The 20,883-nt window shown below is 38.8% G+C and overlaps 1 protein-coding gene across 9 annotated transcripts in view; it reads left to right on the forward strand.

Moving 5' to 3' along the window:
- The window catches only part of GRIN1 (glutamate ionotropic receptor NMDA type subunit 1), a 146,781-nt gene that overhangs the window by 40,562 nt on the left and 85,336 nt on the right, over positions 1-20,883 (forward strand). For 7 of the 9 annotated variants that reach the window (XM_077475690.1, XM_077475701.1, XM_077475763.1 and 4 more), the window contains exons 4-5: positions 18,340-18,402; positions 19,240-19,340. In XM_077475690.1, coding sequence (XP_077331816.1) covers positions 18,340-18,402; positions 19,240-19,340 — 164 coding nt within the window. The remainder of the gene's footprint in view (positions 1-18,339; positions 18,403-19,239; positions 19,341-20,883) is intronic. The other 2 variants (XM_077475712.1, XM_077475751.1) reach the window with 1 other exon arrangement.

The following is a 20,883-nucleotide window of genomic DNA, read 5'->3' on the forward strand; positions in this document are numbered from 1 at the left end:
ACAATGTTCAGACAGAGAGAAACATTGGGGTTCATTTACTAAAACTGTAGAGTGCAAAATCTGGTTCAGCTGTGCATGGTAGCCAATCAGCTTCTAACTTTAGCTTGTTCGATTAAGCTTTGACAAAAAAAAAAAAAACTGGAAACTGATTGATTTGATTGATTTCTATGCACAGCTGCACCAGATTTTGCACTCTCCATTTTTAGTAATTAACCCCATTGCTACATTTGTATCTACACTGTTTCATTAATTAGCAGACCAAGGGATGAGCTTCACTATATGATAATATGATGTCAGTTAAAGCAACCTGACAAGGTTTTTAGATAAAATTTATCCCAATTCAAACTGTTAATAACCCTGATCAGCCCTAATTAACTTATCTCTTTAACATTTACTTTCTGATTATTTTTTTTCTTTATTTCTATTTTTCTAATCAGTAATATTTGAATTTTGTTTTGTTTTTATTAATTTAGTTCATTATTTTTTTTCTTGTGTCACATTTAAAAAAAAAAAAAAAATTTTTTGCAATGCTTTTTACCAGAAACCTAGTTTTAGGACAAATTATACAATAAACTATATCATTTTTATCTACTGTAACAATCCTTTTCATGTCTGTGAATTGTTTAAAAAATAAAGTAATTTTTGCAAGAAATACTTATTTTTCCTAATAATTATATATGTTATCTAAAGTAACAACAACATTTTTGCTAAAAAAACAGGCCCATATTAAATGTAAAAATGTTTTTGGTTCATAGAAGTGTACAGGTGTGAGAGATGAATTGGTTAAAACAGGTCTAAATTGACTCTTGTTACCGTTATAACATTTACAATATAACCTTTATAATATAACTTCTTTTGTGCCGCTTCATTTTAGTTTCATTGATTACTGGGGCCTTCATTTCTCTGACTTGATGGCTAAGCCGTACCACCTTCCATCTCTCTGTCCAGTGCCTCAATGGCCAGTACAAGCCATTTTCATTGGACACATTGACTGTAGTGGGTGAGGCCTAGCTAAGGAAAATCAGTCCCTAATAAGAAAGTGAAACTAATCAGAGAGGGCACAAAAAAGTTCATAGCAGACATCTGAACTTTTTTAAAGTCTAAAATGGAATACAGGTTCACTTTAATTTCATACACAATTGTTTTGCAAACACTATCACGCAAAAGCAGCAGGTCTATTTAACTTCATCTTTCCCTAGCTGCTCCTACTCACCTTCCTTTTGTTTCTTTGCAGCTCTTCTTGGCCCCCTGAGAGCTCAGAGAAATACCTGGTACTTCTAGGTGTGGTGTAGCTTTGTGACATAAGCCACTTATTCTGTAATGTAATAATAAAACATATAATTACCAAATAATACCAAAAAGTGCGTCATAAATGTCACTCTAATATAAAAAACGTATAAAAAAATTAAAAAAAATCTAGACATTTTTTTTAAAATTCAAAATACATTATATGATGTTGGCTTTAGTTTACCATATGACTCTAACAACAAGAACAAACTTAACAAAAGATATATTAGCATTGAATAACACACAACTTAGAAACTATTTTCAAATTCATTCCCAAACATACAGTAAAAGACATTAAGGGCTGGTTCACAAAAGACGTTTTCCAGTCCTTTTTTAAAACCATGTACAAACTGCATGCACTGTGTGTGGCATGTATTCCAGTGGCCCTAGTTTACATCAGTGTGGCCAGTTTCGGGGCTTGCAAAAAACATTTTGTTTTGGCCAAAATGTATCAAAATGCGAGTAAACACACCAGACTGAAATGCACTTTGTTCTAAGTGCCCGTTCACACAGGGGCGACACGACTTGCAGCGCGACTCACAGACGCGACCTGCACTAATGAAATTAAAGATTTTTGAAGTGTCAAAATAAAAAAAGAGTAGAGATTTGGGAGTCTGGACCCCAACCAAGACCCACCAGACTCCCAAATCTCTATTCTATCTAATTCGGATGATGGTACATATGGTAATTTTCATTATATAATTGACTGCATTTTGTGAGGCCGCTTACTCTCTAAAATAAAAAAAAGAGGAAAAAATGCACTGGTCTGCATTGTACACGTGTAAACACATATGTAAAGATGCCTCTGGTTGGAAAAAAACTCACCCGGTAGTCATATCCCCAAAAAGTTAATATATCATTAATACAATAAAATTATCATCAACTACTTCAGTAAAGAAATAAGACCTTGGTCTAAATGAACAAGAGAATCATGATAATTATAATAGTAATAATATTAATAATAATAAAGTAATAAGAATAATAATGATAACATTAAGAATATAATAATATTATAAAATTAATATAAAAAAATATTAAGAATTCACAATTTAGGTGGTTGTCAGTTGTGGACCATTGTGCATGGAATGCTATTATTAATTAAAAAACACGGAATGCTATTATTACTCAAAAATTTACTCAGCACAGATACAAAAAAGTGACAAAACTAAGTGAGAAAAGAGAAATTAAATGGTCAGAGAGAAGTCAGAGAGAAGTGATAGTCAGCTAATGTCTCAATGGAGTCTGGTTCTAATTGTTTGAATTTAGCTCATCATTCACCTATTGTCCTGGAAAGCAGGTGTATTTATCTAGGAACATTTTATTTTTTTTGATAATGGCGGTCGCCTCAACATTTGGGCAATATAACAAAACAAGAATAACAGTATTCTACTAGTTAGTATAATTGAAAATTGACCTGGTGGTACTGGGTCTAGTGGTAAATATTAAACAATCGTTAGGTAATAGTATTGTTTTATACCATTGAGTGTATTATCTAGGAACAACACAATGTAAATAGAGATGATCTTAACTCCCACTGGGGGAGGCTGTGCTTGGTAGTTTTGCCAAGTCTGATTCAAACAAACCCAACAGAATAAGGCCCTACTGTATTGCTTTGTAGTGCACTTGGCAGAACAGACAGACACATTTACTTACAGTGGGATCATTGCTTAAAAGAGATGTATGGGATTTTTTTTTGCAGATTCATACTTACCTAGCTCCCCATCTGCTCTAACACTGAGAACCGAGCAATCAAACACCGCCAATCACTCGGTTCTCAGGGCTCCTTGAGCAGAGAGCTGGTGACTGTCAGCCACCGGTCTGCTCTGCCCCCTCCTTACTCATAGGAGCGCTGGGCTGTGGAGGGGGCAGAAGCAGTTGGCTCAGGCTCTGAGCGGCTCACTGAGAGGCTGAGCCAGATGCCGGTCAAGGCTCTGTGACATCAGCTGGCAGTGGGTTTCAGTCACAGGAGTGCAGAATGAACTGCACTCATGTGATCCATATGAGAAGTACAGCCAAACGAGCTCCAGTCTGTCTGTACTGAGTACCCCTTGATTTAGGTGAAGCTCCAATTACTTCTTAACCACTTGTTTCCCAGCGGCCATATATATGGCCTCAGCAGCAAGCAGTCATATGAGTATCATGGCAACATTGATCTTGGTACTGTTTTCGCCAGCTGGCAATCAGCTTTCCAGTAATAGTGATTGAGTGGCTTTACAGCTGCTCTATCACTTTTACAGAACTCGGAAAGGCCCTAAATGCCGCTGCAAAGCTCTCCCATTCCACTGGGAAGCTAAAGACCACTGTAGGCAGTTGGGTCGGCAGCACACAGAGGAGATGGAGGAACATTCATTCCCTGAATCCTTTGTGACTAATGAAGCTGGAAGCAACAAGGATTTAGTCACTTCTGGTTTCAGTGCTGTTTTCCTGACCATTACAGCCTTGGAAGTTTCTGAACAACGAATTCTGTGTTTGATTAGGTGCTTTTAATGGCAACAAGGCACTAGGGGTCTACAGTGCCTTCAAAAAGTATTCACACCCCTTGACATTTTCTACATTTTCTTATGTTACAATCAAAAACTTTATTTTATTGTGATTGTATGTGATAGACCAACACAAAATGGCACATAATTGTGAAATGGGAGGAAAATTATAAATGCTTTTCAATTGTTTTTACAAATAAATATGTGAAAAGTGCAGCGTGCATTTGTATTCAGCATCTTTACTCTGATACCCCTAACTAAAATCTAATGGAACCAATTGCCTTCAGAAGTCACCTAATTAGTAAATAGTGTCCACCTGTGTGTAATTTCATTTCAGTATAAATACAGCTGTTCTGGGGAGCCCTCAGAGGTTTGTTAGAGAACCTTAGTGAACAAACAGCATCATGAAGGCCAAGGAACACACCAGATAGGTCAGGGATAAAGTTGTGGAGAAGTTTAAATCAGGGTTAGGATATAAAAAAATATCCCAAGCTTTGAACATCTGACGAAGCACTGTTCAATCTTTTATCCGAAAATGGAAAGAGTATGGCACAACTGCAAACCTAACAAGACATGGCCGTCTACGTAAACTGACAGGCCAGGCAAGGAGAGCATTTAGAGAAGCAGCCAAGAGGTCCATGGTAACTCTGGAGGAGCTGCAGAAATCCATAGCTCCGGTGGGAGAATCTGTCTACAGAACAACTATTAGCCATGCACTTCACAAATCCGACCTATATGAAAGAGTAGCAAGAAGAAAGTCATTGTTGAAGGAAAGCTATAAGAAGTCCCTTTTGCAGTATGAGAGAAGCTATGTGGGGGAAACAGCTAACATGTGAAAGAAGGTGTCTGGTCAGATGAGACCAAAATTGAACATTTTGGCCTAAAAGCAAAATGCAATGTGTGGCGGAAAACTAACACTGCACATCAGCCTGAACACACCATCCCCACCTTGAAACATGGTGGTGGCAGCATCATGTTGTGGGGATGCTTTTCTTCAGCAAGGACAGGAAAGTTGGTCAGAGTTGATGGGAAGATGGATGGAGCCAAATACAGGGTAATCTTAGAAGAAAATCTGTTCGGTTCTGCAAAAACTTGAGACTGGGATGGAGGTTCCAGCAGGACAATGACCCTAAACATACAACCAGAGCTACAATGGAATGGTTAAGATCAAAGCATATTCATGTGTTAGAATGGCCCAGTCAAAGTCCAGACCTAAATCCAATTCAGAATCTGTGGCAAGACTTGAAAATTGCTGTTCACACATGCTCTCCATTCAATCTGGCAGAGCCTGATCTGTTTTGTAAGGAAGAATGGGCAAAAATGTCACTCTCTAGATGTGCAAAGCTGGTAGAGACATCCTCAAAAAGACTTGCAGCCGTAATTGCAGCGAAAGGTGGTTCTACAAAGTATTGACTCAGGGTGGCTGAATACACATGCAAGCCACACTTTTCACATATTTATTTGTAAAAAAAATATTGAAAACCATTTATCCTTTTCCTTCCAATTATGTTACATTTTGTGATGGTCTATCGCATAAAATCCCAATAAATGTTTTTACGTTTTTGGTTGTAACATGACAACATGTAGAAATTTTCAAGGGGTATGAATACTTTTTTTAAGGCACTGTAATAGATCCCTGATGTCTCTATAGAGTACCTGTCACTGCAAGAGGCTTGTTCACCCTTGTGATAATATTAAACTGGATTGAAAAAAAGCATGAAAAAATGTTAACTAATTTTCTAGCAATTTTTTTTTGCTGATTTTAACATAGATATTAAAAAATTACCTAGTAGGCAAAAGGTTAAGCCGTTCTTTACTCCTGTACTCCTGCCCATGTACATATTCATGGTAACCAAGTTTGGAGGAGGAGCCTCTAAAGTTGCAATGTGTACGCTCTCCAGCATTATTCAGAATGAATATCTAAAGATTTGCTTTGTATGATGCATGGTGGACACTAATAGATCATATGTACCTCTAGAATTACAGTACATCTAATGTCTATAGGTGCCTTAAGCTGGATTTCTATAAAAGTGCAACATTTCAGTGCATTGTGCCTGGAGCTGCTTGCCATTTTTGGCACAAATAGACTCGCCTTAAATACCTATTTATTTTTAGTGGGGTTGATGTAATAACATATTAGAAGCTGTTTGCATAACAGAGCAGTAAATGTTGGCATATTTATAAGATTATTCAGGTTTACTCAGTATATCCAATTATATGCAAGGGAAAAGCTGAATTTTCTAGAAAATGATTGATTCATGGAAATTAACCCGTCACTTTATTTTATCAAGTAAATACTCTTTACTCTTTTAGTATATTAACATCAAATACTATGTGAGGGCAGGTAGTTCAGCAGCCTCAGAGCACAATTCAAAAAGGTGGGGGAGGCACACAATTGCTTTACATTCTAGCATACGGTAAATCTATTTAAAGCAGCAAACTGCTGCTCACATCGACTCAATTTTAATTGCAGGACAGAGTATTGTACAAAGGATTTGGATGACCTATTTCTTACTATAAAAACCAGAGCTGATCCTTACAACTTTTGTAAAAAATCACATTAGACATGAATAAAGAGTTTAAAGAGTTTATTTTCATTTCTATATTTGTACTTTTTTATATTTATGTAAATTTTTTTGTACCTTTTTCACCAAATTTTGCTGAAAAAAAGCTTGATTAGAAATTGTTAAATATAATTTCGGAGGCTCGTTACTTGTACATTTTCCTTTTGGTATTTCTAAATTGTATAAGTTAGTATCATTTGGTCTGGGAGCTGAATTGGCAAATTTTAGATTTTCTTGTTATCAGTATTGTTGATATTATTAATTAAATTATTGTCAATGGTTATAGAAGATTGTTTATGGCTTGAATTATCTGTTCTTTGCCCTCTTAACCACTTTCAGACCGGACCAATTTGCTGGTCAAAGACCAGACCACTTTTTGCGATTCGGCACTGCGTCGCTTTAACTGACAATTGCGCGGTCGTGCGACGTGGCTCCCAAACAAAATTACGTCCTTTTTTTCCCACAAATAGAGCTTTCTTTTGGTGGTATTTGATCACCCCTGCGGTTTTTATTTTTTGCGCTATAAACAAAAATAGAGCGATAATTTTGAAAAAAACGCATTATTTTTTACTTTTTGTAATAATAAATATCCCCCAAAAATATATAAAAAACATTTTTTTCCCTCAGTTTAGGCCGATACGTATTCTTCTACATATTTTTGGTAAAAAAATCGCAATAAGCGATTATTGATTGGTTTGCGCAAAAGTTATAGCGTTTACAAAATAGGGATAGTTTTATAGCATTTTTATTAATAATTTTTTATTATTTTTTTTTTTACTAGTAATGGCGGCGATCTGCGATTTTTATTGTGACTGCGACATTGTGGGGGACCCATCGGACATTTTTGACACATTTTTGGGACCATTGTCATTTATACAGTAATCACTGCTATATAAATGCAGTGATTCCTGTGTAAATGACACTGGCAGTGAAAGGGTTAACCAGTGGGTGGCAGTGTAGGGGTTAAGTGTTCCTAGGGGTGTGTTACTAACTGTGGGGGGGTTGGGCTTTCATTTAGTGTACACTGATCTCTGCTCCAATCACATGAAGCAGAGATCAGCGTCACTAGTTGCTAGGCAGAATGGAAAAATGTTGTCTATACAGCATTTCCTCCATTCGGCCGCTCCGTGAGACGATCGCGGGGATGCCCGCGGCGATCGAGTCCGCGGGTCCCGCGACCGGACTCACGGGGTCCCGACCAGCGCGGGAGCGCGCCGCCGGCGGCGCGCTCCCGATGGCACGGCGGCAACGAATATTGGACGTACATGTACGCCAATATGCCTGCCCGTGCCATTCTGTCGACGTACATCGTCGTGCGCTGGTCGGGAAGTGGTTAATGAAATCAGGATTAAGTTTGGAATAATATAATAATATATTTAATTAGGAACACTAACAATACAAACACTATGTTCTGTTCTGTCCTGTTTGTGTTATAACATACACTCTAATAATTTCAGAAGCAAAAAACATTAGCGAAATATAATCCAGGTATAATATCTGCAAAGACTTTAAATATATATTATACAGTAAAGCAATAAATTAAAGAAATGTACCTTTAACTCCATCACAAGACCCATAACCTTAATATAACTTTATAATTCTTTCAGTAATTCTCCTCTTTGTTTTTTTTAGACCCATGGGTTTAAAAGAGAACATTTAAAGAATATATTTTAAAAGAAAAATATAGAGGCTAGCATTGTCGACTTCTCCTTCTGAAAATGTTAGCTGTTTGGCTGTCATGCTGGCCCAATGGCTTTTTTAAATTGGTAAACCTTAAACTTTCATGATCTGTATGCTTTTTCCACGTCCAGGCCTCAGAACATATAAAAGCCATTTGATCTTCATGATATCCAGGCATTTTGTTTTTCAGGAGAGTTGCCAGATATGGCAGCTTCTATATTCTCCTAATACAGTTGTATGTTGTATGTTAACAAATGTCCAATAACCTATACTGTTAGAAAAATGAGAGGTAACAACACGTCATACAGGATCAAGAGGAGATGGTGTCAGAAACCATGAATCAGACTGAGATAGAAGTACAGTTAAATCTCACTTTTTTAATAATAATAGAAAAAAGGTAAACAGAGTGAACCTAGTAAAAACATAGCCAGAGTTCAGGAACTGGAACGGTTAGTCAGACAAGCCAAAACATTAGGGAGCCAGAGATGAGCATAGTAGAACAGCAAGCAGGATCTGGAGCCAGAAGGAATGTCAACCAAGCAACTCTTTAACAGGAACACAGGAGAGCTTCTCTAGAGATGTAACCAAGTCGAAGGCAGAGATCATCTGGGCTAGATGATTTAAGTAGGCAGGACTGATGAGCAGGATATCATCAACAGGTGAGTCACTGTGGAGAGATAGGAGCTGGCAATTAGCCGACAGCTGAGCGGCCAGCTCAGAGAAGGAAGGGCTGAGTCATGCCCTGACAGTACCCCCACCTCAATGACCCCTCCCCCTCGGAGGTCCTTCAGACATGAGGGGAAAACGTCTATGGAAATCATGGAGGAGGGCAGGGACATGTACATCCGAGGATAAGACCCAAGAGCGTTCCTCTGGACCACACCCTTTCCAATGCACCAGGTAGTGTACACACCTACGGAACCTATGGGAGTCAACAATGGACTGTACTTCATACTCCTCATGGTTCTCAACCTGTACAGAGTGAGGATGAGGCACCGAGGTGGTAAAGCCGTTGCAGACCAAGGTTTTAATAAGGAGACGTGAAATACATTAGACATACGCATATTAGAAGGAAGGTCTAATGTGTAAGCCACTGGGTTAATCCTACGGAGAATACAGAAAGGGCCAATAAATCGAGGTGCGAACTTCAGAGAGGGAAAATGAAGTCGGAGGTTGCGAGATGACAGCGAGACCCTGTCCCCAACCTGGTAGGAAGGCACAGGCAGGCATCTGCGGTCAGCATGGATTCTGTACCTATCATTAGCATGTTGCAAAGCCTCCTGGACTTTTGCCCAAGTGGAACGAAAGACCACGGAGATGCTCCTCTAACACAAGAATACTCTGCAGGAACAAATGAGTCAGGCAACATGGAAGGTTGGAAACCATAGTTCACCATAAATGAGGACAATCGGGAAGCGGAATTCAAGGCACTGTTGTGCTCAAACTCCGCCCGTGGTAAGAGGTCTGACCATTTGTTAGGATGGTCAGAAATATAGCAAAGTAGTAATTGCTCCAAGGACTGATTGGCTCATTCTGTGGCCCCATCAGACTGCGGGTGATACGCAGAGGTGAAAGCAAGCTGTATTTCCAGCTGTGCACAAAAGGCTCGCCAGAACCGGGACACAAACCGACTTCCCCTGTCTGAGACAATCACCTTGGGTAGCCCATGTAAGTGAAAGATCTCCCGAGCAAAAATGGAAGCCAGTTCCTTAGCAGTGGGCAATTTCTTAAGTGGAGTACAATGAGACATTTTCGAGAGCCGGTCAACCACCATTAGGATAACTGTGTTGCCCTGGGAGTTGGGTAACTCCACAATGAAATCCATAGACAGGTGGGTCCAGGGCCTCTCTCCATTAGGTATGGATTGTAGGAGGTGCACTGTAAGGTGTTGGGGAGTCTAATGCCCTGTACACACGGTCGGACATTCCAATGACAAAATCCTTTTGATTTTTCTGACTAATTTTGGCTCAAACTTTTCTTACATACACACGGTCGCACAAAGTTGTCGGAAAATCCGATTGTTCAGAACGAGGTGACGTAGAAAGCGTCCGACTGGACTATAAAAGGGCCAGTAGCCAATAGCTTTCGTCTCGTAATTTATTCTGAGCATGCGTGGCACTCGGGAAGCGGAATTCAAGGCACTATTGTGCTCAAACTCCTCCCACGGTAAGAGGTCTGACCAGTTGTTAGGATGGTCAGAAATATAGCAAAGTAGGAATTGCTCCAAGGACTGATTGGCTCATTCTGTGGCCCCATCAGACTGCGGGTGATACGCAGAGGTGAAATCAAGCTGAATTCCCAGCTGTGCACAAAAGACTCGCCAGAACCTGGACACAAACCGACTTCCCCTGTCCAAGACAATCACCTTGGGTAGCCCATGTAAGTGAAAAATCTCCCGAGCAAAAATGGAAGCCAGTTCCTTAGCAGCGGGCAATTTCTTAAGTGGAGTACAATGAGACATTTTCAAGAGCCAGTCAACCACCATTAGAATAACTGTGTTGCCCTGGGAGTTGGGTAACTCCACAATGAAATCCATAGACAGGTGGGTCCAGGGCCTCTCTCCATTGGGTATGGGTTGTAGGAGGTGCACTGTAAGGTGTTGTGGAGTCTAATGCCCTGTACACACGGTCGGACATTCCGATGACAAAATCCATCTGATTTTTTCTGACTAATTTTGGCTCAAACTTTTCTTACATACACACGGTCGCACAAAGTTGTCGGAAAATCCGATTGTTCAGAACGAGGTGACGTAGAACGCGTCCGACTGGACTATAAAAGGGCCAGTAGCCAATAGCTTTCGTCTCGTAATTTATTCTGAGCATGCGTGGCACTTCGTCCGTTGGAATTGTACACACGATCGGAATTGAAACGATCGGATTTTCTTATTCGGAAAATTTTAGATCCAGCTCTCAAACATTGTGTGTCGGAAATTCAGATGGAAAAAGTCCAATGGAGCCCACACGCGATCAGATTTTCCGACAACACAATCCAAACGCACATTTTCCATCGGAAAGTTTGACCGTGTGTACAGGGCATTACTCTGAGCACACACGGAACAGGCAGCTACGAAGGCAGTTACATCAGCACGTAGAATAGGCAACCAGAATTGTTGGGAAATGGCCCAAAAGAGTTAATTCTTCCCAGGATGGCCAGCAGCCTTGGGAGAATGGTAAGTCTGGAGCACGGCAGTACGGAGACTCTCTGGGACAAAGCAGTGGTCACACGGTCTCTCAGGAGGAGCATGAACCTGGGCAGCAAGAATTTTTTCACCCAAAGGAGAAGTGAGACTGGTGCGAACCGTAGCCAGAATACGATCAGTAGGAATCACAGGAACTGGAACCAACTCTATCTTTAAAGTGGAGGAAAATTGTCATGACAAAGCGTCAGCCCTTACATTCTTAGTACTGGATCAGAATGAGACAATGTAATTGAAACTAGACAAGAAAAGAGTCCATTGCACCCTTCTGGGAGAGAGGCATTTAGCCTCAGACAAGAATGTGACATTCTTATGGTCAGTAAGAATGAGAACCGGCACAGTGGTATGTTTGAGGAGATGTCTCCATTCTGTCAGGGCTAAAACGAGGGGCTCTCTGTCACCAATCTCGTAATTGCACTTTGCAGGTGACAATTTCTTGGAAAAGTAGCCACAAGGAAGCATAGCGCTCTCATAGGTAGGACATTGAGACAGAAGGGCGCCAATTCCCGTCTTAGAAGCATCAACCTCAAGGATAATAGGTATCGTAGGATCAGGATATGCCAACACAGAGCTGAAACAAAGGCAGCCTTGAGACTCTCACAGGCCTTAATGGACTCCGAAGACCAACACTGTGGGTTACCGTCCTTTCTGTTCATATCAGTCAGGGGCTTGACAAGAGACAAGAAGTTACGAATAAACTTCCAATAATAGTTGACAAAGCCAAGAAAATGCTGCAGAGAACATAAACCCACGGGTCGGGGCCACTGCAGGACTGCTGAAAGTTTCTCTGGGTCCATCGAAAAACCAGCAGTGGAAATGACATATAAAAAAATGTAGTGCTAAAAACACAAATTCTCGCCGACCCCTATAGCACACTGCTCTGCGCTCCTGGGTGTTTAATTACAATATTAACTTAACTTAATGTGTCATCTTTCAAACAGCTGCTGCTTTAAAAGACAAGAATATATCATAAATACATAAAGCATGAAACAGAAAACTAAAAAAGTCCACTTTTTATGTATAGCAGCGCATGCACACTTTTTTCAGAATATGCGTAAGAGTTCAGTTCGGTGTTCAGAAGATAGGGTGCTTTATTCAGTCGACCTGCGTTTGTGATTGAAACCCAGCTTCCACCATACAAATCACCACTGGAGAAGCTGTGCAGTTTATCATGTAACCGTCTTATACAGATCATCCAAAAAGCCGTTTCCCACAAAGGAGATAACTGGTGGTAAAAGGAGAGAGCTGCAATGGCATTCTGAAGGCTTATTGGTTTCATACGTTTGGTGAGTGCTTTCCCATAGGGGGTCGGCCTTGGTACCACAAGTGGTGATTTGTATGGTGGAAGCTGGGTTTCAATCACAAACGCAGGTCGACTGAATAAAGCACCCTATCTTCTGAACACCGAACTGAACTCTTACGCATATTCTGAAAAAAGTGTGCATGCGCTGCTATACATAAAAAGTGGACTTTTTTAGTTTAGTGGAAATGACATAACCCAGGAATTGAACCTGTTCACAATGGAATTCGCACTTCTCAAATTTACAATAGAGATTGTTCTCTCTTAGTTTCTGAAGCACACGACAGACATCTGTGTGGTGGCTCTCCAGGGACTTGAAAAATTTGAGGATATCATCGAAATAAACCACCACGCATAACTGCAACAAATCTCGGAGGACATCGTTAATAAATTCCTGGAAAACTGCCAGGGCATTACAAAGGCCAAAAGGCATTACGAGGTACTCATAATGGCCTGTTCTGGTATTAAATGCAGTTTTCCACTTGTCGCCCTCCTTAATCCTCAAAAGATTGTATGCCCCGCTCAAATCAAGCTTTGTGAAAATCGTTGCTCCCTTGAGGCGGTCAAATAACTCCGTAATCAATGGAATCGGATAGGCATTCTTAATCGTGAAACGATTGAGCACCTATAATCAATACAAGGTCTCAGTTCACCATTCTTCTTCTTCCCAAAGAAGAAACCAGCACCAGCATTTGCGGATGAAACCTCGAGAAAGTGCGTCTGCAACATATTCTTCCATGGTCTTATCCTCCAAGATCGACAAAGGGTAAACCCGACCACGAAGGAGTATGGCACCAGGTTGAAGGTCAATTGCACAATCATATGACTGGTGTGGAGACAAACTACTGGCTTCACCTTTGTCAAAGACATAGCTAAAATCGTGGGAATCCTCTAGAAGGGAGGAAAGAGAAGAAGTGCACAGCACCTTGGCTACCTTCTTGAAGCATGTCTTACTGCATTGTCGTGGCAGGAGAGAACCTCAGCACGGAGCCAATCAAAAGAGGGTTGTGCCTCTGTAACCAATGATAACCAATAACCAGTGGAAACTTAGGTGAGGAAATAACTTGGAATTGAATTTTCTCATGGTGAAGAGCCCCTATGGCTATGGACAACGGAACAGTCTCATGAGTCACATGGGCAGGCTGTAGAGGTCTCCCATCAAGAGCCTCAATGGCCAGTGGAGTGCAGCTGCAGTGGAATCGAGTGCTTCGAAACAAAGGCAGCATAAATGAACAGGTCTGCAGCCCCAGAGTCGATTAGAGCCTGTATCTCAACGGATGACTCAGCCCAAGAAAGGGTTACCGAAACCAGGGGCTTATCCTTCTGGATAACTGGGGATGAAACAACACCACCTAAGGTCTGCCCATGACAGGACCCCAAGGTTCGGGTGTTCCCTGGACAGGTAGGACAAGACTTCAAAAACTGACCTGCCTGGCCACAATAAAGGCACAATCTCTTCCTTCTCCTAAGCGTTCTCTCATCTGCAGAGAGACGTGTGAAGCCCAAGTACATGGGTTCATCTTCACCTTCACTGACCGACTCGGTACCAGGAGGCATAGAAGGTGAGGGAGGCAAGGGCTGAGCTCAGCCCTGACAGATGGTAAAATAAATAGTAGCATAACAAGAAAAATATGTAAGGTGGTGTGATGGGGATAATTCTCGGAGAATGGAAATTTGATTTGAGTTTTTGCCAAAAGGAACCAATCAAGATTTTGTATTTTATATTATTGAAAAATATAGAAATATTTTGATTGGTCTTTAATTTTGTGTACAATTTCTTGTCTTCTATTTTCATGAATCTACCCAAATATATCAAATTGAAATTAAAGATCATTCTTAAAGATTATATAATAAGCCATTACATAATATTTTTAACCTACATTTTTTGAATTCCAGTTTCCCAGTCCACACTACATAATACATAAACTGCATTGATAACATGGTCAACAGAACCTTTGTGTTTGTCAGGAAAATCCAGACACAAACAAGTTCAACTGCTTCTTAGCATCACCTAGTAATGGTTGTTAGGGACCAAGTGTTTGGATGCTATGTTAATCATGGTCCCTGTTCATGCCTATTCAATCTATTGAGTTTACCTGGAGGCAATGAAAAGAAAAAAAATCTCAGAATTTTGGTGTTTGTTTCACTATTGCTAAGCCAATGCTTACGACCTACAGCCATACCCCACTTTTAAGTGTGCAATGGGGTTAATTTACTAAAGCTAGAAAGTGCAAAAGCAAGCTCATTTCTGCATAGAAACCAATGAGCTTCTAACCCCAGCTTGTTTAATTAAGATTTGGTAATAAAACCTGGAAGCTGATTGGTTTCAATGCAGAAGTAAGCCTGATTTTGCACTTTCCAGCTTTAGTAAATAAACCCAATTGTGTACTTAAAAGTGGGGTATGCCTGTATTAAAGCTAATGCTCATGTAGCCTAGAATGTAAAGTAAATCTGTATTTAAATATATGTATTTAGAAGATTTAGTACAACATATACATTTTTTTTTATTATTTAGTCATGTATCGCCAACAAATTCTGCAGCTGTTTATAGACAACACAGAACCGTTAATATTAAAACATGACATGTGCCATGCTAAAGGATGGCATTATCTGTGTGCTAAGAAACATTTCAAACTACCATTTGAGGGGCTCCTGAGTTACCCTAGGAGTTTAGAATTATGTTAATTTTTGTAAATGGACGATTTTAAAGCGGGATTCCACCCTAAAGTGGAACCTCCGCTGATCAGATCCCTCCCCCCTCCGGTGTCACAATTGACACCTTTCAGGGGGGAGGGGGGTGGAGATACCTGTCAAAGACAGGTATTTACACCCACTTCCGGGCATAGACTCCCGTGGGAGTCTACGCCATTTCCTGCCCTGCCGCGCTGTCTGCTGGGACACACACGGTTCCCAGTGACAGCGCGGAGATTTCCTATTGCGCTGCGCGACTCGCGCATGCGCAGTAGGGAACCGGGAAGTGAAGCCGATTCGCTTCACTTCCTGATTCCCTCACCTAGAATGGTGGCGGCAGCAGCCGAGAGCCGAGCGATCGATCGGCCTCGGCTGCCGGCATCGCTGGAACCCGGGACAGGTGAGTGTCCATATTAAAAGTCAGCAGCTGTAGTATTTATAGCTGCTGGCTTTTAATATTTTTTTTTTTTGGTGGAATCCCTCTTTAAGTAGAAACCTATTACTCTTGGGTATGTTTTTTTGTGTTGTCACAAGAAACCAGCGTCCATGAAAAAAACGACACAATTAAGGGAGAAAGTAAAAATGGCATGCCTTGAGTTAAACCTAAAACCACAGAGCTGTAAGGTCATGGCGGTAAATACCACTGTGCTGCTCATGTCATAATTTTTTTATGACAATAAATATAACTCCAGAGATTTCTTTATTACTTTTGCTTCTTTTTTGTAACTTTTTAACCAAACACGTTTTTTTTTCAATTACATTAGATGATTTCCATGGTATATAACTGAAAAAGAGCAAAAACATGAAAAAGGAAGTGCAGACCCTAAAGCAGGTTAATCCTTTTATTAAAAACAAATAAATATTTTTAAATTATTGAAAATAGACAAGGTACACAAAAAATCTGAAGTACCAGGATTATATATATTACACCAAATTTGAAGAAATAAAATAAACAATAAAAATAGTTAGTCTTGAAATAATGACTGTGACTTTCAGGGCAAAATGTATAATAACTTAGATTTCTGATTGAAATATTCGAGAATAATGGTATAAAACATTCATAAATAAAGACTGAATAAGATATGTGAATACAAAGGACTTTGGAATATTAAAAAGCAAACATTTACTTTTGCTGACTCTTATTGTATTCCTATTATAAATACAGTTCTGATGATAGAGTAATAGGCTTGACATTGCTCATTAATCAGAAAGTATATTAAGTGTTCATTTGTTTTCAGATTAAACAAGACCATGATTGCTCAATATCTCACAGTAAGTGAAGATATTATTTATCTTGACAAACCCTTCAGTTCTGTTCAAGTCGAAGGGGCAAAATGTGACACAAAAATATTCTGATGCATCTGGAAAGGTAATAGGTGCAGGTCAATGATCTTAAATCAACCCCAGTTGGTGACATATTGGGGTTGATTTATGGAAATGCAGATAAACTTTTCACTTAGCAAAGCGAATTTTAACTTTTCAAGTGAATTTTCCCTTAGCTTAGTGAATGAGGTGAAGCTCTGATGACTTCCATCATTCAATCATGTGCAAGCAAAGATACTTTTAATTTTTTATGTTTCTTTTCACGTGACCAGCTATTATTTGCAGAGTAAGCATCCTAGGATAAAACAAGGACTAGGACTAGGTAGCACAGTCAGGTAAACAATGACAGTCCATATATACATTTTTTTTGGGTTGAAGTCAAGTTCCTCCACCCAAACTCACTCATCCGTGTCTTTATGGACCTCGCTTTGTGCAAAGGTCCAAATCATTTGGTGGAGGGGGGATTATGATGTGGGGTTGTTTTTCAGGGGTTGGCCTTGGCCCTTTAGTTCCAGTGAAGGGAACTCAATTTTGTGCTTCCCAACTGTTGGGGAACAGTTTGGGGATGGCCCCTTCCTGTCCAACATGACTGTGCACCAGAGCACATAGTAAGGTCCATAAAGACATGGATGAACGAGTTTAGGGTGGAGTAACTTGACTGGCCTGCAAAGAGTCCTGACCTCAATGAATTAGAGTGGAGACTGCGAGTCAGGCCTTCTTGTCCATATCAGTGCCTGACCTCACAAATGTGCTTCTGGAAGAATGGTCAAACATTCCCATAGACACACTCCTAAACCTTGTGGACTGCCTTCCCAGAAGAGTTGAAGCTGTTATAGCTGCAAAGGGTGGGCCAACTTAATACTGAACCCTACAGAGTAAGACTGGGATGGCAGTTCATGCGTGTAAAGGCTGGCATCCCAATACTTTTGGTAATATAGTGTGTGTGTGTATGTGTATATGTGTATATATATATATATATATATATATATATATATATATATATATATATACACACATAAATTCCATGCAGACCTACTGCTGTGTGGCGCAGACTAGGTTATAAACTGGCCTGACCAGCAGGAGATCCAAATAAACATACACAGCTAAATGAGGGAAATGCCCACTCTCTTGACCCAAGCTGATACTAACACAGTGGTTTTGCAATTAGGCAGAAAGAGTAAACAGCTAGTACTAGGCCTTCTTATTAGATGGCCCACCAGGCTCTGTAATACAGTACCCTGTATAAAATGCTTTTATACCAATAATATATATATATATATATATATATATATATCTATATATCTATATATCTATATATCTATATATATATCTATATATATATATATATATATATATATATATATATATATATATATATATATATATATACACCATTAAAACATTTAAATAGGTATTTGTAATTTGGCAATTATATAAAAAAAAACATACCCAAATAATTCTAATCTTTACAATAATAATAAACCTTAGATCAATAATATGCAGCCAATATTTAAAGTTAAAGTCATAATACAGCTTCCATTTTGGCATTCCAAACACCAAATAAGCACATTCTGCATTTCAGCCATAAATATAAATTGCCATAGTTTGTATTTATGCATCCTGATAGTAGTAAAAGCCACCAAATACACATTCACTGACATGTCATATGATTGTTTTGCAAGCTCCAGTGTTATTATTACCCTTTAGCAGAGGTGGAGAGATGAGGTGGTTGTTGGATTGCTTTACTACACACCATATTCAACTGTTTATAATATTCTTCTGTGTCTACATATTTTCTCTGTGCACATTATTCATCAGAGTAAAAAAAGGAACTATGAAAACCTCGAACAACTTTCCTATGACAACAAGCGTGGACCCAAGGTATATATGCATGGAAAATGCACGTAGCCCACCGGTTCTAACTAAGTCACAGACACCCCAAAACCAAAAACAATACAATCTAAATTTTACCCCCCCCCCTCCCCCACCTAAATTAGGTGGTCCGTGACTGTCTGCTATTTTTGTGCAATCCAGTAGTGGATTGGACAAGAGAATGGATAACATGTAAGTGCTCAGCCTGCCCCTACAGTAAGTCTTGTTGATCCTTTGATGCTGGAGGGGCCAGCAAAAAATAATTACAGCAATATCTTTTAAATTGTGGGCACCTCCAGCAGTTAAAGTTTGTTAGAAATGCATGTGAACCAGTAAATTTAACCTGCAAGTTTTTTTTTTTTCTAATTGTAATTTTTTTTTTAAGAAGATTAATTTTGCAGTATAAACACTTATTCTTCAAAGGTCAATTCCTGTGTTTACAAATGCATTTTTTATCTCTTTTTTTTCATTTCTGATCTTTTCCTTTTGGTTTTTTGATTTTGGGAAGAGGACACTCATTGGATTTTTTTAAAAATTGCATTTCCAGACTTTTTTTTTTCTACTCTCTTTTAAAATGCACGTCCTTCTTTTTATATTTTCTTTTTCTTTTTGGGTCTTGGCGGACTTCAGTTTGCATGCAGAGTGCAAAATCAAAGCGAAGGAAAAAAAAAAGAAAAAAAAAAGGAAAAGTAATTGAAAGAAAATATTGGACATAGATTAAGTCTAATTTATTTGTGCAAAGACTATTTAACCTTTTTTTCTAGATAGCATGGCTCTGTCTCTCTCTCTCTCTCTCTCTCTGCGAGGTATTTGATGCCTAACTCCATTTGCTCACACTAATCACAGGCAGAAAAAGTTCTTCACTTTGAGCCTGGAACCAAAAATGTGACTGCTCTACTGACTGAAGCAAAAGGCCTAGAAGCTAGAGTGATCATCCTCTCTGCAAGGTGGGTCCCTGCTACAGAAAGTCATGTCAATTTCTGTTAATTTTAAGTTCACCAAAGAAATTGTTCACGTTTTTCGGATTTTGTCTACTTTTTAGGTGCAAACTGTAAGGTGGGCATCCATTTTTACAAAATAAATAAAATAAAAGTATGAACTAGTAAAAAAATGAACATGTTTGCATGCTTGTATTTTATATTATGCTTATGTCATTTTTGCTTATTTTCTAACTGTATTTATATATTGACATGCATTACCCAAAAAGATCAAACTGTTTTTTTTTCTGTACAATTTAATGAAAAAATGATTTACTTGCCAAGTATTTATTTCCACGTGTTAATTTTACTTTTCTCCTTTATTACTAGAACTACTCAGATGCTGATTTTTGTAATGCTTTGTTAATTTTGATTGCTAGACATTTTAATTCTTGATACATGGAGATGTATACTTAGGGTATGCTGCTTACTGTCTAGAAAATACATTAAAATTTGTGTAAGTTCCATAATGGGATAGTGCATTGTAAAATATACATGTTCAAACCACTAACACCACATCAACACATGACCCAGATCTAGTGACCCTGATTTACTAAAGATGTAGAGCATTTTCACTCTCAAAGTTAATTTTCACTCATCTTTATAAATAAGGTGAAACATCTATATGCATTGGATATCAAATTATGTGAAAGGTAAAATGAAATAAAAGGACAAAAGGTTAGCACAACTTCACCTCCTTTACAAAGATAAGTGGAAATTACTCTGCAAAGAGATAATTAATGTAGTTTAGTGATCGAGGGAAAGTTCTGCTGACTTCAGTCATCCAAATATTTGCACGTAAAAATCCTGTTATTTTTTATTTTTTTATTTCCTTGCACAAAATTGGGAACTTATTTCAAAGAGAATGTTTGCCTTGTTTCATCTCATTCACTAAGGTAAACGAAAAGTCAAGATACAAAGTAAAAATTCAAGTTAAAAATGAACATACTCTATTCCTTTGGTAAATCAACCCCACCAAATACCATCATAAATCACACCTATTGCAAAACATAGCCTGATTTATTTTTCAGAAAATACAAACTTTCAATAAGCTGTGTTCTAGTTCATTGAAATTGTATTTTCAGTTTAAGAAGCATAACTTTTTTCAGAAGTGGGAGCCAATAAAAAAATAGCAGTTCACTTTTTCACCTTAAAGGATAACTCCACTTGCATAGAAAAAAAAAATAGCAAATAAAAAAAAATATTCAAGCATATACAATTGCGACAATTACAACAAGTCATATTGCAATTTAATGTTATTAAAAATTACTTTTCTTTTTCACTCAGCAGCTCTGTAATTTTCTATAAAATGCAATAAAATATGGCTACCTGGAGGTGTTCTCTACACAGATTGTGTAAAAAACACCCCCTAGAAACATAATTTCCTGCTTGTGTGATGGGCTCACTGATTTTCCCAGAAGTCTACACGTCAAATTTTTGGCATCCTCTGCAACAAGTTAGACAAAATTCATTTTTGGTAAGATACTAGGAAATCACATCTGAAGGGAATGAC

The sequence above is a fragment of the Lithobates pipiens genome, unplaced genomic scaffold (assembly GCF_037356315.1).
Source record: "Lithobates pipiens isolate NorthernLeopardFrog02 unplaced genomic scaffold, aLitPip1_a1.2 Scaffold_1, whole genome shotgun sequence".
Taxonomy (NCBI): domain Eukaryota; kingdom Metazoa; phylum Chordata; class Amphibia; order Anura; family Ranidae; genus Lithobates; species Lithobates pipiens.